This window comes from Triturus cristatus, chromosome 9 (assembly GCF_964204655.1).
Source record: "Triturus cristatus chromosome 9, aTriCri1.1, whole genome shotgun sequence".
NCBI classification, from domain to species: domain Eukaryota; kingdom Metazoa; phylum Chordata; class Amphibia; order Caudata; family Salamandridae; genus Triturus; species Triturus cristatus.
This window is the reverse complement of record NC_140592.1, coordinates 679,615,631-679,640,850: the sequence shown is the minus strand read 5'-3', so window position 1 is coordinate 679,640,850 and position 25,220 is coordinate 679,615,631. Positions and strand designations below refer to the sequence as shown.

General features: G+C 45.8%; 1 protein-coding gene across 2 annotated transcripts in view; it reads right to left on the bottom strand.

The window, feature by feature from the left end:
• The window catches only part of SYVN1 (synoviolin 1), a 255,107-nt gene that overhangs the window by 115,370 nt on the left and 114,517 nt on the right, over nucleotides 1–25,220 (bottom strand). For both annotated transcript variants that reach the window (XM_085625760.1, XM_085625761.1), the window contains exon 12: nucleotides 907–1,050. In XM_085625760.1, the coding sequence (XP_085481886.1) occupies nucleotides 907–1,050 (144 nt within the window). The remainder of the gene's footprint in view (nucleotides 1–906; nucleotides 1,051–25,220) is intronic.

The following is a 25,220-nucleotide window of genomic DNA, read 5'->3' as shown; positions in this document are numbered from 1 at the left end:
ACTCAGCTTCTACACCCCCACCCGCCAGCTCCGCTCCGCCAGCCTCGCCCTCGCCACTGTCCCCCGCATCCAACGAACGACCTCCGGCAGCAGATCCTACTCCTACCTCGCCGCCAAGACCTGGAACACCCTCCCTACCCACCTACGGCAGACCCAAGACCTACTCGCCTTCAGAAGACTCAAGACCTCAAGAGCAGTAGCGGCACCCCCCCCCCCCCCGCGCCTTGAGACAGACCCTCACACTTAAGTAGCGCGCTTTCGAAGTACTCTGATTAATTGATTGATTGAAGGCATCCCACAGACATGGTGGATGAACATGGTACCAGAGGCAGCTGAAAGTGGTCTCAGCGAGGCCACAAATATAGAACACCAAGAAGGATATGCCCTCCCACAGAAGGAGAAGCAACTGAACTAGCAAAAACTGCAGACTTTCTGGTTGGCTCTGGCAAGCAACCTTGGCCACCAAAGGAGTTTGGGCACTAGCCCACTCAGCCAGTACTTGGTTCACTTGTCACTCAGCCAGTACTTGGTTCACCAGTGCATGGAAGGAAGACTGTTCGATCAGAAGTAGAAGCTGTGCACTATCCATCCAGACTTGGCCAAACTATGGGAAGCGAGAGGGCTTGACTTGCTGTTTAACCTTCAAGAGTAGAAGGACCTATCTGCCTGCACTAGGAGGAGAGCAGAGTCTGCGAAGAGGAGCAACACGATTCAAGGAACACAACACAGGGCCCAGCAGACTTCAATACTTACCACTTGACATTGATATTACATCTTATTATTTCACAAAAACATTTACGAGATTCATTTTTGCAACAACTTGGAGGAAACCACTAAGCATGTGACAATGAAGACAAAGATGCTTCTTTGCAGTAGTAGAACTGCAGCAAGAAGCAGTATGTGTACCTGTAGTAGTGGGTGCAGCTGTGGCAGAATCCGCATCTGGTGGGTTGTTGGGAACTTGCACACCGTGAACTGGTGGAAAAGGTCCCATGGGAGGCCACATTGGAAACATGCCAGGAGGAAATGGAGGAAGCATTCCTTGGGGAACTGTGGGGGAAAAAAACAATTATACTCCAGAAGAAATACAAACAATGTGACTATCTTTGTTCTGCCACTTACACACCATCAAAACAGTCACTATAATTTATTTTATTGGCATTTCAAAATTGTACAGTATACAAAACCAGAAAAATAGCATAACAACATTCGTCTTACAGTGTCGACAAATCCGGCAATTGACCAGCAAGCCACATATACCCCAGGTGTGGCATGAGATCTAATTAGTCCATTGGACATATTTGTAGATAGTCAGTTAGGTATGCCCATTAGTCTTTGGGTTTGGCACCAGTGGGCAGTTCGTCAATGTAGGTGTGGAGCATGTCCTTACAGTACATCAGGTCACGAAGCCATTGTCGAAGCGTTGGAAACGCCTTACTATCCCAGCACAAAGAGACTCTACGTTTTGCCACTAATAAAGCAACAGCACAATGCTTACGAGCCTGCATTTTCTGAACAAGGCCTAACAAACATGTGCGAGAAGTACAATTGATATTTCCACCCACCATTTTTCCCAGTGTCGTAGTAACATTAAGCCAGTATTCATGCACCTCTGCACAGCCCCATGCCAGATGCAGAAAATCAGCACCATCTGCCTTACAGAGCTTACAGGTCGCCTCTGAGCGTAGGCCATATGCATACAGCCTGGCTGGTGTGTAGCATGTTTGGTGGAGGTATTTATAGTGTACCATTTTCAGATTACCGTTAGGCGTAAGTAAACTAGTTACAGCGCACGCCGCGGACCATTCCTCCTCTGTGAGTGGGACATCAAGAACTGCATTCCATTTCCCCATCGCCTGAGTTGTCTTGCTATCTATATCTTCCTGTAGTTTAGTGTACAGATTAGATACCATATGTTTATTGTTGGGTGTAGTGAATACCCACTGTAGAGTGGACATCTGTGATGGCTCCTCAGGGTAAGAGATCAGTGAGCCTTCTGAAAACTCCATTACAATAAAGGTCCCCCATCTTATCTATACCTGCCTGTTGCAGATGTTTCTGACCCACTTGCTCTTGCGTAACGGACGGCTCAGGATGATATAACAATGGCAGTGATAACGGGTATTTGCTTGCTTATTTCCCCATTCTATGCCATGCAGCAACTGTTGCATCTTTTGAGTTAATGTCTCGGCTGTGGAGTGGAGACGTACGATGCGTGATGATGGCTTTCAATGGAATTGGAAGTGCATCCCCTTCTTCTATGGCAACATGAGGGAGACGACAGGACATTATGATACCAGTAATGCGCAAATTGAGCTTGCGTGCACAGAAAATACAGCAGAAAGTCCGGAACCGTGAACCCACCACGTGCGTAAGGCAATGTGAGGGTATGTAATTTGATGCGGGCTTGCTTGCCAGCTCAAATCAGCTTTGTCACCATGGTGGAGATTCGTTTGAAAACCTGTGCTGGGGGAGTAATTGGGATGTTATTGAACAGATATAAAAATGTCGGTAGTATAACCATTTTGACAATAGCTAAGTGATCGGCTAACGTCAAGGGCAATTGAATCCATCGCCCTATTTTGTCTTCCATGGTATCAATTGCCCTGCCATAGTTCTAGCGGAGCACCACCTCTGGGTCCCAGTGGAACCAAACTCCCAGATATTTGACCGGCTCCGATTGCCATTCCAGTGGAAAATCAGTTGGGTGTGGGACCATGGAGTCTGTTAGTGGTATTATTAGAGATTTGGACCAATTAATTTGCAATCCTGAATGCTGACCAAAATGAATATATTCCATCAGCAATGGGGCCAAATTCGTCTCCGGATCCCGCACGTATAACATCATGTCATCCGCGTAAAGTGATATGTGCAGCGGCCTTTGCGGGAATTGGAGCGCCGAGTAATGATGACCTTGCCGTATCTTACAGGCAAGGGGCTCAAGAGCTAGCACGAATAACAATGGGGACAGCGGGCAACCCTGCCTCGTCCCCCTAGCTATTGGGAAGGCATCGGATGCGTACCTGTTCACTCTGATTCGTGCCGTAGGGTCCGCATATAATGTCTGCACCCATCGTAAGAAAATAGGTGGAAATCCCATGCGGCGCAAAATGGTGTGTAAATACGGCCACTCAATGGAATCGAATGCTTTAGCCGCATCTAGGAGAACCGCAACAGCCTTAGTACTACGGATTAAATAATGAGATAGCGCAAACAATGTCCTGTTGTTATGAGTGGTCGATCTGGTCGGGATAAATCCAGACTGATCTGGTAATACCAGTCTTGTCATTAGGGGCTGTAGCCTAGTAGCAAGAAGTTTGGCCAATATTTTTGTATCCACGTTTATAAGAGACAGCGGCCTATATGAGTCTCCACTCTCTGGGTCTTTGCCGGGCTTTAAAAGTGCAATGAGCACCGCTTCTCTTAACGTTGGTGGGAGCAATTGTTTGTCGTGCGCATCCCCATATATCTCAACTAAGTAAAGTGCCAGCTGTCCTGCAAAAGCCTTATAAAATTTGCATGTGAACCCGTCGGGGTCAGGGGCTTTTCCGTTAGGGAGGGAGTTAATAACCGCCGTGACTTCCTCCACAGTGATGGGCAAGGATAAATACTCCCTATGTGTATCGGATAGCCATGCAATCGCAATATCATCTAAGTATTCCTGGACTTCAGCCGCCCCAGCAGTATTTCGCGCTGCATATAGTTCCCCATAGGTTCTCATAAATTCCGCCAAGATTCCCTGCGCTTCTTGCAGCAATACTCCTTGTTTATCCCTGATCGCTAGCACGGTCTGTTGTGGTCTACTTGTGCGTATCCTGTCAGCCAATACCTTACCCGGCCTGCCCCCCCTCTCCATATGAACGCGCTACCTGACGCTTCGTGATATACCTCAGTTCATCTTCAGCATATGTGTGGTATTCAGAGAGGACGGTCCTAATATCCTCCAGGATTTTGACATCTTGTGTACTTTCATATTCCCGCTCCAATGCTTGCAGAGTATTTTCCCCTCTTACTTAGCTGCTCACGTATATCCTTTAATATGCCAGCACAGGAACTGATGCACACTCCCCGGATCGTCACTTTAAAAGCCTCCCACAATAGGCCAGGGTCATCATTACTGGGTGTATTCAAATCAAAGTATTCAGTTATGGCCTTACTTAGTGTATCTGTGAACGTGGTGTCTAGCAGTGCTTTAGAGTTAAAATGCCATGTGTATGATGGAGGCATATAATATGGTATGCTTATAGACAGTAGCACAGGATTCTGATCAGATAGTGTTCTAGGAACATGCCTCACACTTCGAGTCCACAGCAGTGCTTCACTGGTCCCTAACCAATAGTCTATAAGGGACCAGCTATTGTGAGCCGCTGTAATGTGTGTGGACTCCCTCCTATCTGGGTAACGAGTGCGCCAAATGTCATGTAGCCCCTCTTCCCTCATAATGTTGTGCAATACTTCCACAGCTCTCTGGTGTGGTTCTCTAGAGGTGCCTGATCTATCTAGGTTGTCGCACAAAGCAGCGTTAAGGTCCCCACCCCAGAATATAGTCATGCCTTTCAACTCATGTATTTTACGCCATATTTCTCTAAAGAAATCAGGGTCATCTACATTTGGGCCATAGGTGTTAACAAAGGCTATACGCTGACCTCGGAGTCTTCCTGTTATGATAACATAGCGCCCTAATTCATCCCACACTGTACTATCTATTTGGAGTTGCGTCCCCTTTTTTACCAACATAAGGACCCCCCTAGCGTAAGATGAGTAGGACGACTTGTATATCGCCTCCGCCCATTTTCGTCCAATAGTATTATTAGCGTCCGGGGCAATGTGAGTTTCCTGAAGTAAGGCTATGTCAATATGCAGCCCATCAAAGTAGGCAAATACCTGCTGTATTTTTTTCGGGTTGTTCAGCCCCCTAACATTCCACGTCATTAGATTTAGTTGGGTTGGATGTAATCTAGCTGCGGACATAGGCACACATTGAAATATCGCCTAAAATCAAATACCGTGCCGCCTGCAGGTACACATCATCTGTGACTGTATAAAATGCTGGTAACCACATTTATACGATTCTTCTGCTGAAGAGTTACACTGTATCTCGCGCACTACAGTCTGAATAACAGTCCCCCACCCCGTCCTCCCCCCACCCACTTCAGCACCCCAACTTTGCCAAAGACAAGTCCATAACAGAAGAAACAACATCTCAAAAACATTTTGTGGGGAGCACCCGCCTGAGGGTACCACCGAGGGCACACGCCTCCATCCAACAACATGGATGTGGTCAGGCGTACGTTACATATGCAGATCCAATAGTGCCCAGAAGTGGGCAATTATCTCAATGCTACCATAATCCCATATATCACAGTCTGGAATATGTTGTAAAGTAAAAGGAGCAGGGTGTGCGGCGTAGCCTGTGACAGTTTATAACGGTTGGTGTATGCACTTCAGCAACAGCTAAACAGGTGCATCAGAGTCTTACTGCATCGCAACTCAGCATATTGACAACTCCCTCTCCTAGCCCCGATCACCATCGCCGACAGTGTCAAATATACTTGTTGTGTACACTATTACTCATTGCGTACAGTGTTGCAGGGCATCAGACGGGCAGTCATTGTCTAGTAGCAGAGTACACTATCTTAGTTGCTACCTGTCTGATATTCCAGAAAGATCCCCCGAAGAGTATTTGAAGCATACCGACCTTACAGGAAGCGTCTGCAGAACGCAGTAAGCACACAGTATCTTACATCCCCAATTCGAGCCGGTAACAGCAACCCTGCCGCTCAAGTTTGTCTGGCCCGTACTAGAAGAGCATTCTGGCGAGTCTCACTCGGAGTCACGGGTCTGTTCAGCGTGCTTACGCTCCCTGCGTTGGCCAGCTAGCTTTTTAATAAAGTCGTGTGCGGCCTTTGGAGAATCGTCGACTTGCCATCCTGTGTCACCCTAAGTCGAGCTGGATAGAGCATTGCATACTCCACCCCCAGTTCCCTCAGTCTTTTTTTCGCTGGATTGAATTCTTTGCGCGCCAGTTGTACCGTCATGGTAAAGTCCGGATAGAACGCCAATTCGTTGCCCTGATATGTTACTTGCTGCTTATCCCGTGCCATACGTAATATGGCGTCACGGTCTCTGTAATTCAGGAGCCGGGCCACTATAGGTCTTGGCGTGGCGCCTGGTGGGGGTCTCTGAGCCAACGATCTATGGGCGCGTTCCACTATGAGGACCGACGAGAACTGATTAGCATCGAACACCTCTCGCAGCAGACCCTCCACATATGCCTCCATTCGCCCAGTATTGGTGGATTCTGGGATTCCCGCGATTATGATGTTGTTGCGGTGAGACCTCGCTTCTAAGTCCTCTACCTTGGTTTTGAGGGCCTCCATCACTTTCTCCATATCCGCACATTGGCGCGCTGTATTTTGCGACTTGTCTTCCACAGATGATATACGTTTCTCTGCCTCATCCAGACGCTCACCTTGCTTATCCAGCTTTGTCGATATATTATCAACCCGATTTGTTAAGGAATCCAGCTTACCATTGATGTCTTGCAGGCTTTGTTGCATTGCTTTGAGGACGTGCTCCATGGGATGACTTGCCTCAGCTCCCCCTTCCATGCGGTATCCAATGGCACCGACGTACTTTTCGTTTGGCGTTTCGTATCAAAGGAGAGCTTTGACTGCTGCTTGTCCGACTTTCCCATGATAGGAGTGGCAGACCCCAGTTGTCACGGTCCCTGATAAACGTTAACACAACCTGCGAAGACGCCGCCGCACCTCAAACCACCTCACTACTACCATTGACACCAGTTTGCAGCACCTCCTTGGCAGGTACCGTGGCACCAAGCGACGCACTATTCCAGTGTCAGATGCCAGCAGACATATGGCTTAACCCTGGACGCAATGCCTCCAGTGTGGGCCACCCCTACGGTGGCTTCCAGTGTCCAGAAGTTGTCCCTTAGCCGTATCTACAAGTCGCAGGGTCTGCAGAGGCTCATAGGCATCCACTACCACCAAGACACCAGTCCGCTAATTGGGATAACCACAGCAGGGTCGCCGATCGTCACCTCTCTCCCCCGCACTTACCGCGATGCCACCATCACTACCTCGCAATCTTCAGCCGGTTCCCGTGCTGGTCGGCATCTAGAGGCATCACAATTTGGGATCGATACTCGTCTCAGCGAGGCCCCCTTCACCTCTATATATAACTGCAGCATCACCATTCCAGAGGGCAGTTCACACGCACATAGTTCGAAACTCAGCAGAAGGGATGCCTGTACATGAAGTCAGCGTAGCACACGGGGCACAGTCTCTCCACAGTCTTACCACCTTCACTTCCAACTGGCATCCCCGCAGCGATATCCAGGATCTCCACTCGACCACGAGCCCCAGGATGAGCCTCATCGGTATCGTACAGCCGCCATTTTGCTCCTAAGCGCCACGTTTCCTGCTACGCATCTACACAACGCACCAGTCACATAAAGTGGCGCTTCAGGCGGCGGCAGCAACCTCACCCATAGCTCCGATCATGCAGGGGCCAGTTTTCATCTTCGCAGCCGATGGCTAGGCTGCTCGAAGCGATGTCGGCAACGGGACAGTTGCGCTGCAGGGCGCTGCCATTTTGTGCCGCTGGTCGTCCTGCCCGCGGGGAGATTGGCAATGAGATCAAAGCGGCTTTTCCTGAATGTAACCAGGTTCACCACGCCAGCAAACCATGCCCCAGCACTTCCGACGTACCCACACGCCTTTTAGCGACGGTGGGTGATCTGCATGTCGATCTTATACACTGCAATTTGGACCTGACCGGCGGAGCTGCCTTAGTAGTCAGCCATTCCGCTGTGCGCCCTCTAGCGCCCCCTCAACAGTCACTATAATTAGTAAAGAAAGGAACACATACACAGAATAAAAGAATCAAGCACTAAGAAACTACCACACAACTATTATAAAATGGTCCATAGCCTTTGTTCTGGTGTCAGAAAAACTTATAATTGCTAAAGTTCTCTTATGAAAGTTGTCCACAAAGATAAGGTGAGCAACTTTAATTGCTTTAGGTCATTATCAGCCAATGATAATTTGTTGGGACAACAGAAAAAGATTGTGCTGCTATGTTTTGTGTATTTTTCAGACCATCCCTGCCTCATTTCCCCCAATGCACGAAACAATTGCAACTCCACCGGACCTCTGCAGCTCTATGCTGTTCACCAGTAGAGCTCTGGCAGGGTTGGCGCAACTAACAAGTTACTTACCTTCGGTAATGGATTATCTGGTAGAGACAGGATCTAGCTGCAGATTTCTCACTTTAGAATCCTTCCCGAAGCGCAAGACTGGATACGGATATTTTTTCCACAGCACGTCCGCATGTCGGAAGAGTGCACCGCGCTACTCCGTATCAACGTCTTCACACGATGTGACAGACGAAGTCCATATAACCCCTCACCAACCTCAGTTTCTTCCGTGACTATTTTCCATGTTCAAAACAGAGTCACATATAGAACCTGCCAATTGTAACAGTGTGGTAAAAAGAGACACACCTTTATATAAAAAATAAAATCACTGAATTATAAATCAGTATGTGGGTTTCATAAACACAGTGAGACGAAAGAGGACTACGTCCTAATAAACACGGAGTTCTTAGTTCAGTATGTGAAGTCTCATAAGTAAATTATAGAGACCAAAGGAGAGTCAGTTTATAGAGCGGGGAGGAAGGGAAGAGAATAAGGAATCTGCAGCTAGATCCTATCTCCAGTCTCTACCAGATAATGCGTTACCACAGGTAAGTAATTTGTTCATTTGATAGAGACATCTTGCCGCAGATTCCTTACTTTAGAATCAAATACCAAAGCATACCATCCCATGAGGAGGGTCTGAAAACTGAGACCCCTAAAAGCCTCGAAATACAACAAAACTGGTCTAGAACCAGAGAAAAAGACCAGTTCTTCATAATAACGTAGGCGAGCAATAACATCCTTTACAATTTAAAAAAAACCTATGGAAGAACCACAGATAAATAAAGTCACAAGGCATTAAAAAGCATGGGAATCGAATTATCCAGGTTAGCATGGCAACTGTGGTAGAAGCCAACCAACCAGATGAATAGAAAACTACTCTCACTTAAAAAGGATCTGAACCCATGCATGCTCACCGAATAGGCACTGAGGAAGAGACCGCAGTAAATAGGTCATAAGGCATGGGAAGGACGTTACCAATGATTGTAGGACAATTTGCTAAACAACTCTAACATAAGCTATTGTCATGTATATCCAGACTAGAACAGAGTGTTCGAGTCTGGTGAGACACGTAACAGCAGGTGATGCCACATAGGAAAACCTCTGCTCCATATAGAGTTCTGCCAGAGCCACACGTAACAGTAAGAGATCCCTCACCAATGAGAAAGGATAGCGAAAGCTGAATAAAACAAAGAGCCAAAGATAGCATACACAAAACGTGCATTTGAAAAGTACACATTTCACCACAAGGATATGGTGGCGTTGAACAACAGATGTTTAATGTTACAAAACTCAATGGTACTCATGTATCGACCTTAGAATGAAGAAAGAGAGTCACCGAGATATAAACCTGTGACCAAAAGTTACAAACAGGAACCTACAGTGGACGCATAGTTCAGTAAGTCACCAGAATGACAAAAGCAACTAATGACATAGAAGCAGTAATATCCTTAGAGAGGAAATACAAAGACTAGGAATCTCCACAAAATACACCGACATAAGAGTAAAATAAATAACCGCCTGTATATAGACAGGAGATAAATATAACAGCCAGAACTAAAGTTAAGCTGAAAATCAGTCAGACAATTTTGACATAATAGTATGGAAACCATAGCAGCTCTCATACCACGCAGGAAAGCAACAGCCATCCAAAAAAAGACAGCGTAATGCAAACTGCCTGAGACAGCATCAGTAAGCAATAGATTATAAAGTTGCACATAATATTAAGTATGAAACAGAAACCTTGAAGCTTAGCGGAACCTAAGGACAGTATGTAATCTTTCATTATGAAAGATCAGACCCATCTACAGGTCTAGAAAAAGTTCCCATACTCGAATAGGACATTTAAAGGATTCCATAATAAAAGAATCGGACCGATCTATAAAATAAACATGAATATGTATATGTCATCTAGGGGCCACACTTCAAGTGTGAAACTAACATCAAACAACTTAGGCAAAATGAAGAAAAGAGTTGCCCCCTAACAGTGCAATGATCCAGTAAGAAAAGAATAAAAGCCATCTAAAAAAGAAAAGAAACTAAAAGGCAAATGCAAAGTCCCCACATGGCCAGGTGTAGGAATACCTTCAGAGAGAAGAACAGGTACATCAGTGGAGGGGAATGAATATCCATTAATAACACAAAGCGTTAGAACAACCCCCAAACAGTCAGAAATATGAAGTACCCTTTCAAATAAAAGGAATAGAATCGACGGACAGACAACTTCTTCCTAGAGACCAATAATAGAATGACACAATCCCAAGAAAAGAAACTATCATGTCCAAGGAACATGTACAGACCAACCAAGCCTACAGGAAGTGATGGAATAACCAGTCAAATATCAATGTCGATATGAAGAAGAGCAAACAAAGTGTTGTGAGATTCACAAGATGATAATACTGTGCCCAAGAAAGATGGTATATACCGAGACTCCCATGGAGGTACAAATATCAAAAGCACCTAAAAAGGGATACAAAATTTCACGAATGTATGGTGCAATAGTGCACAAGCTGAGAATCCCAACTCCGTACAGAACGTACCATGAAGATATCAACTCTGGAGGTCTTCTGCAGAGTAAAGCAAAATACAAGAGCTGTATATCAGGTATGAATGAAAACCCCAACATAAACAGATGAAAAACTGCAATCGACAGAGCTGATGGAGAACGTTACGACTTCTGCGCCAAACAGTATTATTAATCCAGAGAGTCATGTATGAAAAGAATTCTGCAGAATAAATGCACTATTATAATGTTATCTGACTGAAAGTAAGGGTTAGGTAATCACCTGTAAAGAACCACAAGGTTAGCTATACCACCATAAACTCCTGCAGTAAGCAGAACCCCTACACTGATCACAACTAGAAGAATACACATTGCAACTCAGACATTTATAAACACCTCCGTCATCACAAGTCAGAAAGAAAGAAAGACCCAACCAGATCTTGCAAGAAAATGTCTAGGTGTTATCACACCGTGCAGTTCTAAATCGCCATAACGCCAAATCAGCATGTACGCCAAATAAAAGTGCACCATCAAACGGCATATCTTTCAAGGCATTCTGCATAGGCTCTGAAAATCCAGACTGACGCCGCCATGCATGTCTGCGCAGAGCAACTGTTTGAGCCATAGCTCTACCCACAGAATCAGTGGTGTCCATACCACATTTTATGGTGAATTTCACCGCCTCTCGTTCATCCTGCACCAACTGGAGCAGTTCACTTTAGACTTCCTCTGGAAGAGAAGGCAGCAAACTCTCCATTGAGTCTCATAAAGCATGGGAAAACCGGCCAAGAACACATGCAGTGTTCAAAGACCTTAATGCTGCATTGACGGCGGAAGAGAAAATATCCCTCTCAAAATTTTCCAGCCATCTGGACTCAGTGCTTGGTGGAACCAGAGGGAGAACATTTGTGTCCGCAGAGGATGTAGCTGCTTGCACAATCAGACCTTTTGTGAAGGGATGTTAGAAGAGACCCTCAGGATCCCCAGGGTCAGGTTGATGCCTTTGGGATATAGCCCGATCTATAGGCATTCCAGTTACCGGCTTTGCCCAAGCCCCAAACAATGCCATGTAGAGGTTAATTATAAGGAAGTAAGGGTTCCACTCCCATCTTACCCTGGTGACGAACATCCACCAAAGGGGCTGTGGGTATTTCCAAAGAGGTAAGCTGGAACTCTAAAACAGCTGCCCTCCTCAATACAGCAGCATAAGAGGATCTCGCATCTGTGTCATACCAGGCAAAGAAAGTAAATCTGAAACTGGGGAGGACAAGTCCACTAGCCTCACCCAGTTCAGTCAGCCAATTTTCCTCCAAGCGAGGCAGGACAGAATTGCGGAGAAGATTTTGACACCCTATATTCTCCTATTTGTCTGCCTATTTGTGTGCATTCCCAAAGGAAGAGTAGAAACAGGATGTATAGGGACCGATGGAAAGTTGCTTAAAGCAGATAGCTCCATCAGCGCTGTATCAGACCGACACCAGTGCGATGATGGGTTGATGTCGGGAAGAGTAATTGGTGCGGCATCGAAGGGAGTCGCCAACGTCATTGGCTGACCAGATGCTGAAGGTGAAGACCCCCGAAGGGCTGTGCACTGGCGCCGTCTGGAAGCCGATAACACCTTTAGAGGGCCTGACTGGAGCCGGGGGCCAATTTGTCGGCGAGAATCCATGCGGGGCACCTCCTTGGGTGTAGAAAGCATGCCAGATGGGGATTGAGGCCGAAAGACTTTACAAAGGGGAGTGTAATGTTCCCACATTAGGGTTTAAGTCGCCCCGGTTCCAGGATATTTAGGGAAGAGCGGGGTCGACTCCAGAGAATGCTTGGAAACTGAAGGTTGGGAGACGATGTCGGAAACAAACTTGCGTTTCGATTGTTGGTGCTTCGAATTCTCCCTTGATGGAGACTGCCCCTCATCTGAACAGCTCCTAGACCGGTCTCTGGACTTCGACGAGGACTTGCGATGACGCCGTACCTCAGATAGTCGTGCCACCAGAAGTTTAATTCAACTGTCTCTCAACGTCTTCGCGAAGATGCTGACAGGAACTGCACACCTTCCAATCATGGTGTTCTCCCAGGGACCACAAACAGATGGTATGAGGATCTGTGATTGACATCTGACTGTCACAAAATCCACTGGGTTTACACCCTGAAGGCATTTTAAAAAAAGCACACTGTATCTCACACAAAATGTTGAGATAGGCTTAAAAACAGCCTCCTAACCGCTCTGGATACGCGCTGCAAACACAGAAAAGAAGGAACTGACGTCATATCATTGACGAGGGGGTTATATGCACTCTGTCGAAGTCACTTTGCCTGATGATATTGACACGGAGTCATGCGGACGAGCTGTGGAAAAAAAAAAACAGGTCTGAATCCAGTCTTGCGTCTGGGGGCGGATTCTAAAGTAAGGCATCTGCGGCTGGATGTCTCTCAATAGGCAGATTAAGAAGCTTTCGCAGACCCCTGCCAGAAGACTATGGCCATCACACCTCTCCTCCAGCTGACACCGCTAGCAGGCATCTGCAACGTTACCAAGGTCTCTTGATGGCTCCAATTTGGTCAAACTAGGCATGATATTACTGGCCAGAGCAGACACTCACAGAGGCCTGAATGAGACAGCAGGCACACTAACATCTGACTTGAATATTGTACGCAAAAACAGCAAGGTATCTGATCAAGTCATCCATCTCGCCTTTCTCGCTTCACAGAACTGCGCCCTGGCATGGATATCTTGGTATGCCAAGTCCAGGATCTTACTGAACGAGTGAAATTCATGGAGGCCACATTGTAAGGTGCAGAAGGCCAATCTCACTGCAACAACATACGCATTGTTATGCTGCCCAAAAGGTTTGAGAACAAGGATACTACTCAATATACAAAAGAAGATTAGAGGACAAATGAATGTGAGGATTCGGGTGTACTATATGATATGGCTGTGGGGCCTTATCATGGAGTACACTCACAAATACTATCTTGGGTCCCGTCAGAGGTTTTTTTTACTTAGCCTTTAGCTCAACCCTTTAGTAGCCATGGCACAGAGCAGCAAGGCTTAGCAAAGGAACAATGTGTACAACATTTAACAGCACCAAACAACAGAATAAGAAAATCACCAAACAAGAAAGGGACACCAACAATTCATAAAAATAGACCATATTTGTATGAATTTTTAGAGACCATAATCATTCAAATCCACAGGAGGTTTCCGGAGATACAAATTTTAGAACTTTTTTTATAACTTTTGAATGCAACCACAAATGAGCATTGGCAAAGGTAAAGTTTAAAAAACGTTTGAAAAGTTTGAATAAGTTAATAAGCTTGTGTTCTGACCAGACTTGGGCAACCAAATCCAGCATGGAAGATGACTAGGGGGCTTGAAAGAATACTTGGGACAGTTACTTGGCAACCAGATCATTTTTAGGGCGAGTTCTAAACTTTACAGGACAACCGCCATTGACTTCTATGGATTGGCCTGGATGCTGGGGGATACACGCTTAAAGATGCTCAATGATGCATCTGATGATCTGCGGTCCACAGGGATGAAGTCTGGTTAAGTTCTTGGTCCACAGGTGAGTCAGGTTGAGACTGTCCAAGGATTTTGGGGTCCCAAGAAGTCCTCTAAGCAGAGTTCCAAAGGCTGTCAATGCAAACCTAGCCCATTTGCAATACAGCGGTGTAGCCAACTGGGCTGCTTGCAGATGCCCCCCAATCTTTGCCCCCATTTCAATTGCTAGATGCTGTGGAAATTAGTTTGAGAGTGTGCTGGGTCCTGCTAAGCAGGTACAGCAACAGTGCTCTTTCCCTTAAATTGTAAATGTCAATTTATATATCCAAATGACAAGTACTTTTACACCCTTGTAAGGCCCTAGTATATGGTACCAGTGGCACCCAGGGCAGGAATATAAAAGGGGTTACCAGGGCTGCAGCATGCATTGTGCAACCTTGAGTAACCTGAGTAAATTCAAAGCCTGCAGGTCTTCCATGTAGCCCTGCACGAGCAGCTTGTCGGCTTGAGTTGGACCCCTAAAGTAGGCATCCTATAGCCTATGAGGCAGGGTGCAGTATATTATATGTGTGAGAGTATGTGCAAGCATATACCACCCTGTGGTAGCATTTAAAATGCAATTCTACCCTAAGTGGCCGGTGGTCCCTGAGGTAACATGGGCTGACCCATATGTCTAGCTCATGATGGCCTGGCCGATTTCTTTAGAATTTGGTGTCAAACACCATGCTTTTTAACTCCTTACATGATGGGGGTAGCAAGTACCCAGGAGGCTCTTTAGATAGATCCCACCTAGTTTAACCAGTGTTCTAGTGCCTTGCCGGGCTTTTCAGAGGGTTTGCCGCAAAGACAGAGGTCTGATCTCATGCTGGGCAGTGAATGCCACTCCCAGAGGTCAGGAACGTAGACCTGTGTGAGCAGAAGGTGACCTCTCTGGCCAGACTGGATGGGCTACATTTAGGCCAGACTGGATGGGCTACATTTAGACCAGTACAGCTTTGACTCCCCCCTGCCCCAGGCACTGTCTTTCATGGGCAGGAGGGAAATTAGCTATGCAGAAGGCATGCACCTCCACAAGACTGACCACACATCTAGGGTGCTGCAGCTGAAGTGTACAGTCAAGGATGGCTCTGGCCATCTTGAATTCAGTCGTAAAAGCAGGTTCTGACTAGTTTATGGTGAAGCAAAAGAGGGGGTCCCTGAAAACAAGACAATTCAGGGTGGAACTAGCCAGTGAAAAACACAGCATTAATCAACGTACACAGTATCCCCCACTTAATATTTATAAAGATAGGTAATCTATCCAGACAAATATTTGCCCCACACCACTTTTAATTTTCAATCATTTATTATCAAAAACATACGCATCTTTCTTTTTTTCATTTGTTTCATCAAAGTTTGTTCTAAAAGACACACTTATACATTGTACATATGATAAACAATTCACAGTATTACATATAAAGGGAAGAGCCCTAAATCTATACTAAAAGAACATTCAATGGCCCCCACTGACTTGTGCTTTACATTGTTCAGAGCCCTGCTGCATTACAATAATTGGCCAAAGTACCATAATTACAGATGGCCTTTCTGACCACTACCCAATTTTTGTGAATCCTGCACCCTGATGAAGGATTTTAAAGTACATGGCACTTCCAAAACACGCGTCGGCGCACTTCTTTTGTAATTTTCTGGACTTATTTTGTGATTTTTTGGTGTTTTCTGTACACATTGTATGAAACGTTGTGCATATGTTTAATGTAGTTGTGTATTTTATTGTATTGCTTTTCCCCTTTTTTTCACATGATCTTTGTGTGTTTGTTATTTTGGAGACATGTACAGCCGTTGAATGCTCTTTTAGTATAGATTTAGGCTCTTCTATTTATACGCAATACTGTGGATGGTTTATTATATGTACAATGTATAAGTGTGTCTTTTAGAACAAACTTTGATAAAACAAATGAAAAACAAAAAAGAAACATGTATGTTTTTGATAATAAATGATTGAAAATTATAACTTTTTTGGGGTATATATCTGTCTGGATATATTACCTATCTACCCCACAGGATGTTGTAACTACTGGGTCGGAATAGCCGCAGGACTAGAGTCCCATTGGCTGCTAGTCCTCATAACCAATGATATCCCCTATATCAAGGATTTAAGGGGCAACCCAGACACCAGAACCCCAGATTCAACGCGATACTAAGACGAGACATGCTTCCATGACAAGGCAGGACTCCACGAAGAGAGGCCGTCGCTCTGCATCTGTTGCAGCCGCCCTGCACCCGCTGGACTTCGACTCGACCAAGGCAAGCCACTAGTTCCGAAAGGAAGGTGAACACCTCTGCAACCTAAAGACTTCACAAGAACTCCCTAGGACTAGAGGTACTAGTCCACTGCAGGCAGCAGGCACAAACAGCAAAGTGCACACCCTTGAAGGCTGGCACACCGAGCCGCCCAGCATGGCTGCTCAAAGTTCTTGTGCAGGAGGATTCTGGGAACTGTAGTACCGACCCTCAGAGAGGCTCAGTTTTCCACAACGTTCCCCTGATACTCAGGTTAAAGATTTCCTCAACCGGAGTGCTTGCAGGTACAAAGGATTATTGCCGATCAGTCCGACTACTACCTACCTTATTCGACACTTCGAGAGAAGAGATTCATATGCTCGAACGACCAACCACTCATGTGGCTCCATCGTAAAGATCTTGCATTTGTTTTTTCCCTCTCTTGGCCTGTCTGCCAGCTACTCTAGCCGCGGATCTGGTTCAGCACCACGGATAGCCAAACGCACTTCTGCACCAGAGTGCCCGGAGCCAGGTAGATCGGATCTGCCTGGAGACGTCTGGTCCAAGGCCAGCTTCTTTCTTTGCTTCCAAAGGGTTTTGCTCAACTCACCCCGCAAAAACCTTTTTGCTAAGGTAACCATTTCAAAACTGCAAGTCTGATTGACAGCTCCGTTCGACAGCTGAAAGTGCACCTCTGCACCCCGCTCTCCCGAGCCAGGTAAAATTGTGCAAGCTGTTGCAAACTGATCTAAGGACTCCCAGACCTTAACTCTGAGTGGGTTCTGTTGAACTCACCCTCTAAAGTATTGATTGTATATATGTGTTTTTCCCATTGACTGCAACTTTGTTTTTCACATTGCACTACTGATGTATTTAATGCTTGAATATTTGTAACTCCGGTTACACTGTATGTATTGATTTTGTTTTGTTGTCTAAAAATATATTTTAAAAAATCTGAGCTATTGTTATAAATTGGTGTCGGATTTCTCGAGTCGCTTTAATTCCTTATGCTCTATGTTGGCAATGTCAAACGCTTAACACATGTTCCTCTAAGTAGTCTGTCTGCTCTTTGCCACTCTACCAGGACTGAGAGATGGTGTACTGAGCGAGTACCGGGGTTCATCTTTGTGTATTGTGCTAACATTACATGGTAAGGCACCCCTGCACCCACCACATTATACTTTCACCTTGCAACAAGCTGTCAAGGTGCAAATCTTTGGTGGGGGATGGTGTCCGCCTTGGGTGATAAATCTGGTCACAACCAAAACTCACAGGCTTCTTTTATGTCCTTTGCTTACAATGGCAGCACTCGCGCTTTAGCTTTAAACATCTTAAGCTAGAGCGCGGGTGAAATAGAAAAGTATTCTTTTTTCTATTTCTCCACTTTCGAAGCAGTCGCGTACCCATGCATTTACTTAAGATGTTTAAAGCTAAAGCGAAGGTGCCGCCATTGGAACAAAAGTAAATCAATAGAAAAAAAACACATGCGGTTAACATTTAAAAACTTTTTTTTTTACTTTTGTTACAATCACGGCACCCGCGCTTTAGCTTTAAGCATCTTTAGCTAAAGTGTGGGTGCTGCGATTGCTTCGAAAGCAAAGAAATGGAAAAAAATGCTTTTCTATTTCGTTACTTTTAAGCAATCGCGGCACCTGCACTTTAGCTAAAAAATGTAAAGTTTGAGCTATTGGTGTTGCAATACTATTAGCCAAGTCAATAGCTCAAACATTCAGTAATGCGAAACCTATTGAATCGCAAATGCTTGTTTTCAAATGGAAGAAATTTAAAATGGATACAAATATTTCTATGAAACACTGAGTCAATGTTTATCTCCACTTTCAATTAAGCCAATGATGTCTTAATATTTTACAAAGCATATTTCTTCACTTTAAATTCCTCCTATTTAGCTGTATTTTTCTGTTATAAATATGGCATCGTGTCTACAGGTCACAAGGTGCAAAATGTCTGCTGTTAGTAAATGCGACACTTTGAAATGGGAGAAAATTGAAAAGATTTGTTTTATAGAATCCATATGAACAAAGTTAACTCTTCAGTCTAATTTATTCCCATTTCAAAGTGTCGCATTTACAGACAGAATGCATCTTGTAACCAGTGGATGGTAGACACACTGTCATATTTATAACTGAAGAATACAGCCTTTTTTTTTTTTTTTTTTTTTTAGTGGGAGAAATTTAAAGTGCAGAAAGATGTTCCATAATGTGAAAATGTTTTATGCAGAACATTTTCTGCACTTTAAATTACTCCCTATTTTTTTTTTTAAATGTTGTACGTTTGAGTTCTACATTTAACAGTGCCACCCATGCTGGAAGGTATGTCCTGTGCCACAAGTACACAGGGCACACTCATTCACCCATACACATGTATCCCATTCATACGCACACATGTTTATCATCCCCAAGAACCACACGCTCACTGACAAAGTACTCCTAGTCAAAGTATTTTGTCCTAACAATAGTCTTTGACTCTATGGACATTAGACTTAAGTTCAATGAAACTGATCGTGAGGGTGTCTACTAACATTGCACGAGTGGCTTGGCCTTCAGTAGCTCACAATGATTTTTACTGATCAGAAGTAACTCTCACTGCAAAAGAGGTTGAAGACCCCTGATGTAGCCACTTTGGGTATGTCAGCTAAACTTATACTGCCTAAAATGGACAATCGAACCCCTTTCTCTGTGAATAATGTGTGCTTCGGGCAGTAGGAAAGATGCTTTTTGCTTTGACGTAACAAATTTTAATACACTTTCAAATCCTTCTGGCAAATTGAGCTTTGGAAAATTGCATTTCTTAAATTTGGTTGTGCAAAACAGAAAGAACTTCTAGTCTTTCTAAAGTACATGTGCAGTCGACATAACACACAAAAGCTCGTCATACTTCATGAGGCACAGATCTCTCACGCATTTTCTGTTGACCTTTAAAAGATGGGCGTTAAATGGATTAGTTCACCTGAAAATGCAAAACTACATTTGCCAAGCAAAGTGTATCAGTTTTTAAACTGCTTTGTCTTTCTACAACTCGAAGTATGGTTCTTCGAAAGATAAAACTAACAATTCACTAACTCTGTGTTAAGTCTGCAAAAAAGAAACTAAAGCTAAGTGGAGTACATTGGCTCATGAGGTCGTACCATATGTCAATTTTGTACATGTTTCAAGTACACATTTGTTACTGGGACGATTCTAGATGTGATTACTGTTGAATCCTTCCATAAAAGTATAAATCACTGGAAAATTAAAAATGGAACAGGAATTGCTTAGTTTTGCAAATATGCATATACAGACGCTAAATGGATTATTCCAGAGGTGTAGCTCAGACTTGACTTCTAGAGGTGAACGAGGTATTAAATACATTTTGTAGTGAGGTTTGTAAAGTGTTTACTTGTGGTCTTGCACAGTAACGAACAAAACAGTTCCAGTTGGCCCCCTAGCATGCTCGGATGGAAGGTAGCCTACCTTCTTAAGAACTCCCATACAATATTCCAGAACCTAAAAAGAACCAAACTTTAAATCCTCAGTGGCAAACTCATTAAACTTAGTGATGTGGAAGGGAAGAGAAGACCCTGCTGTTGTGACAACACATCTTTTCTCAATTGAAATTATTTTTTTCAAACAATGAACTGGCAGTTAAAAAAGGGCTGTATACCAGGGCCATTGGACCCACGTGGGAGCTATGAGGATCATGGTCATGCAATCCTGTCATACCTTCCATAATGCATAAGAGACCACAGAATTGGCCGAAAATCATATACAAAGATCCGCCACTCTATCCAAAGGGCATTTCCTAGAGACAGTCTATGGAAACCTAGAGGCCTAGCTTTGGCAGTTATTGTTTGTTGGGTCCCTGCTATGGAGTCTGCTTAGGAGGTTGGCAAAGCCATTGTCTACACTTGGCAGATGTTCTACCAGAAGGTAAATGTAGAGGTTGTTGGCCCATGTTCAAATGCTTTGCACCTGAGACAATGGGGTGACTGTGTGCCACCCTACTTCAGTATGTAATACATGTAATCATGCCTGTTAGCATTAGAACAATCTTGATGTAAAGAATCTTTTAAAATGCTGGTCACATTTTTTTATTTTTTATTGTGGAGTTCTAACCAACTGATGTAATTTTATTTCTCTTCGGAATCCATCTTAATTGGCTGATCACCCATGGTGTATACACTCCTGAGATAGCCGCATTAGTATCGATGGGCACTTGTAGCCATGTAGCCAAGAAAGGTCTGCCCTTCAGTACATTTGTTAGATTCCACCACTGTAGCTTGTGCTTTGGCACCTATCAAAACTAGACCCCCAGCCCCACCATGTCCTGGTCGCCCATTACCATTGAGGTACTGAACATTCCTATAACAGGTAAATTTTTATGTGAGGGCTTGGTATCATTTTAAAGCCTAAAGTCAACATTAAAGTTTCTGAAAACTGCATAGTAGCTGGCTGTAGGAATCTGGCTCTGTTTACGATATTGCCACTAGGTGGTAATACCGTGCACAGAGTCCAGGGGTTCCTCAAAAGTATACAGGGATCAATGCAAAACCCAAAGTGCTCTATTAGTGGTAGTGTGGGCGAGCAGCCTTAGGCCTAACACAGAGGAGTGTAAGACATTTACTGCAAACACATGATCAATATTAGACACGCGACTCAAGAAGGAGATCCAGATCAATTTTATAAAATTATACTTTGTTCGTACTTTATTTTAAGACACAGGTCTTCGTAATAAGGTAAGAACGTTTTTAATTAAAAATACCTTTCACTTTCAAAAATCAACACTTAGAAACTTTTTCACACTGTCCAATGTTATCCTATGGGGAAAACAATATTGAGGATAAACAGGTAAGTATCAAACTTACAAATTCAGCCTTCGGAGCCAAAAGTCAGCAAGGGCCAGGGTTAAGGTAAGTACCAAAACTGCACCACCAGCAGCACAGGGGCAGCAGAGTGCAGAGGTCAAAATCGGAGTTCGACCCAATGCTTTCCAATGGAGACAGGGGTTGCCAGGAGCCAATCTGCTTGCAGGTAAATAGATCGGTTGCAGGCGCAAGCTTTGGCGGTTAGGTTAAGTATGGGGGCTACAGAGCACCACCAAACATACACCACCAGCTGCACAGGGGCTGCCAGGTGCAGGGTGCAAACTCAGCATTGGGCACCCAATGCATTTCAATGAGGATCTTCTAGATGGTAAAGAGGCTGCAGACGTGGCACCGGAGGTTGCAAGAAGAAGACCAGCGACAAAAGAGGAAAGTTGGGATATAGGGGGCCATAGGGACACCGTCGGTTCAGCTCACCAAGGCCGAGAGGCTTCGGGTACAGGGGTGCCTTTGGACGTCGGAATCTTCTTACTGGAGCCCTTCGCGGTAGGGAAGCCTCTGGATTCACACTGCAGACGCAGTCGTGGAGGGCAGGAGGGGTCAGCGAACACTGGACACGAGGTCAGTATCACCGGGGAGACTTCACTGTACAGGTGAGCCACTCAGACTCCGCGGGCGTCGCGTACAGAGTGGGTTGGGGACGCGGATCGGCCTTGATCCAGAGTCTTTGGAGTCGGTTTCTTCTGGACAGGTCCGCTGCCTGTGAGAAAGTGGCCCTAATAGGTACAGGGTGTACAGAGTCCACAGTCCCCCAGGGTTTGACAGAGGTTAAAGTTAGATATAACTTTACTCTCTAAAGTGGTAGCTTGGTCGAGCAGTAAGGCAGTATCAGAGGACAGTGTAAAGCATTTGTTGTACACACTCAGTCAGCAAATGGTTCCACACACTCAATAACTGAACTCTAAGGCAATGGTTTATATATAAAAAATATATGCTTGTTTTTTTTTAGAACCAACACTTGGATTTAAAATATACTTTCTCGACAGGAGATGTTTCATATAAATACTTTTATATATGCAATAGACTTTAGTAAACAGTTACAAGTAGTTGCAGTAGGCAACTATTTCTAAACACAACAATACATTGAGCTCAATGATAAATTCAAGTTATTTGTAACAGATTACTTTTTAGATTATCACAGAAAAACAGTCAATGATTCCCTATGGAAGAAAATTGAGTTAAGGGTAAGTACAGTTGTGAGTATTTTTCAGAGTCAGTGCTGGGCACCAAGATCCAGCACTGGGAGCTCACCTAAGAGCAGGTGAGTAAATTCGTTTTTGTCACTCGGCTGATTTTTGGTGAATATTTGAAAATTTGAAAAGTCCACACTTAGAAGAAATTTCAGGAAAAAGCCAGTCAATGTTACCCTATGAGGAAAATAGAGTTTGCGGTTTAAAGGTAAGTACTCGACTGGCAGAGTTGAGGTTCTGGGCACAGACTCAGGGGTCTCCCAGGGTCAGGTAGGTACAGTTGTTTCCCCCTCAGCGGCTCTAGGGCGGTCGGGTGCAGAGAGAGTTAGGCCCAATGTTATCCTATGAGGGATAGGGGGGCCTTGTTTGGTGGTTGCTGTCTGGCAAGCCACGCGGTTGTGGGAGCTGGGCTCCTGGTCACTTACTCAGGGTAAGTGGGGAAGTAGGTAGGTGTAGAGTTTTCACTGCCAGGGCCACTCGGGCGGCTGGGTGCAGAGGGCTTTTGAGCCTTCGGGCGCTCAATGGATTTCAATGGGAAATCTCCGGTTTGGAAAAAGACTGCAAGCTCGGGGACGAGGACTCTTCAGGTGCCACCACCACTTCGAGAGGTAAGTTGGGTAGTTGGAGGATAGGTAGGTACCCTGGGATTGGGCAGAGGGGGCCGTGGGGCGCCTCGTGCAGGGGTGCCTTTTGGTGTCGGGAAATCTTACCCTCTGTTGATTGCGGTAGGGGGGCCACCTTGTTCTGAGGCTGCAGGCTTCTTCGGGAGTGTCGAGGGGGGTCCTTGGATGCAGGACTCGGGGTCACAGTCGCCGTGGGGTCGTCCTCAGGGTCTTTGTTCACTCCGGCACTGGCCAGGCTTGGCTGGTGCAGAGTGTGCTGGGTTCGCGGTTCCGGGCTGCTGCCAGGGATTAGAGATAGGTTTTGAGTAGAGCCTCTACTCATGGGAGTCCCAGGGGCTTAGAGCCAAGAGGCAGCCAGGTCCTCCGAGGTTTGTGAGGTTGCTGGCCACAAGAGATGCCGGGTTGGAGCAGGAGCAGGTTCAAGGGTCGACAGGCCGGTAGGGCTGGGGCCAAAGCAGTTGGTGTCTTCCTCTTTTTAGCAACTGCAGGACAGGTCTTCTTTCTTCTTGCTCTTCTTTGTAGTTTGGAATCTAGAATCTGGGGAAGGAAGGTTCAGGGTGCCCCTAAATACTAGATTTAGGGGCGTTACAGGTAGGTGAAGGGCAGGGGCCAATGGGTCCCTGTCCTGGGGTGGGTACACCCCCTATCCTGCCTCTCTCCTGTGGGAGGGGGGCAGGAGCCTAGTCCTGATTGGGCAGGCGCTTCCCATCTTCAAGATGGCGAGAGCCCGGAGATGTGCTTCACCTCGCCTCCCCCACCTGAGGGGTGGGGTTGGCAGGCTGGCACATCACCTGTCCTTATTTGGGGTTTCCGGCCAAGCTTCCCGCCAGAGTGGGGGGTTGCAGTGGCCTGGGGAAGTTCACAGTGGCGGCATGCCTTTGAAGCTTTCCCCTGCTCATCCTGGGGGAGGAGATTTAGCACCTCGCCCAGGATGTGCATTGTTGTAGACCCAGGAGAGCAGGGGCTCTCCTACCCAGGGGTCCAGCAACATGTCTGCTGTGTGGCAGCCTAGGCAGCCTCAGAACAGACGTGGATTGTAAATTTAGGTTTTAAGGGGCCTCTCTAAGATGCCCTCTGTGGTGCTTTGTACATTAAATCACACACTGGCATCAGTGCTGCCATTATGGTGCTGTGGAGTTCGTGTTTGACAAGCTCCCATCTTAGCTGGCAGCACTGCACTTACAGGACCCAGGAATGGACCTGGGTACTGTAGGGGCACAGGGCTCCTGCCTCTGTGCCCACACCACTGGCATAGAGCACCCAGCTAGAGGGGTGGCTGATGTATGCCAGGGCAGTGTAGGTTGTGGGCATGGCACACAGGGATGTGTGCCATGTCGACTCTGTTTTGTCTTGTATCCAGACACTCAGCCTGCAAGAGCAGTGTGTGTGTGTTAGGGTACAGGGCCTCTAAGGGTGGCACAATGAGTGCTGCAGACTTTAGAGGCCTTCCCTGGTCACAAGGCCCTGGGCATCTAGGGTACCATTTACCAAGGGCTGACATGTGGCCAGGGTTTGCCAATTTGGGTTTTGGCTGTTAGGCAGTTTTTTAGGGAAGGAACACAGGCCCTGGGCACCTGGTTGGCAGGAGCCCAGGGCACAACAAGGAAAAGTGCATCAGCTATTAGGCAAAAAAAAGGGGGGGGGGGGTGGTTACTGCAACAGAAACCCACTTTCTTACACTGCCCTCAGGAGATTGGAATCTTTATTGCAGGCAACAATCCTCCCAGGGGTTTTGGAGGTCGTTGTTGCAAGACAAGTCGCAGGGTTTACCGAAGCTGGAGACAGGCCGGTAGGGCTGAGGTCAAGGCAGTTGTCTTCTGCTGCAGGGTGTCTTCTTAAGTCATCGCAGATCTGAGGGTCAGGTCTGGGGGAGCCCCCTAAATACAAAATTTAGGAAGCGGTTTAGGGGATTAGCAGGTAGGAATAATGGGCACCTTACCTGGGGTGGCTATATCCTCTATTATGCCAGCCTGCCATGGGAAGGGGACATAGACCTAGCCCCGATTGGAGGGGTCCCCCCATACT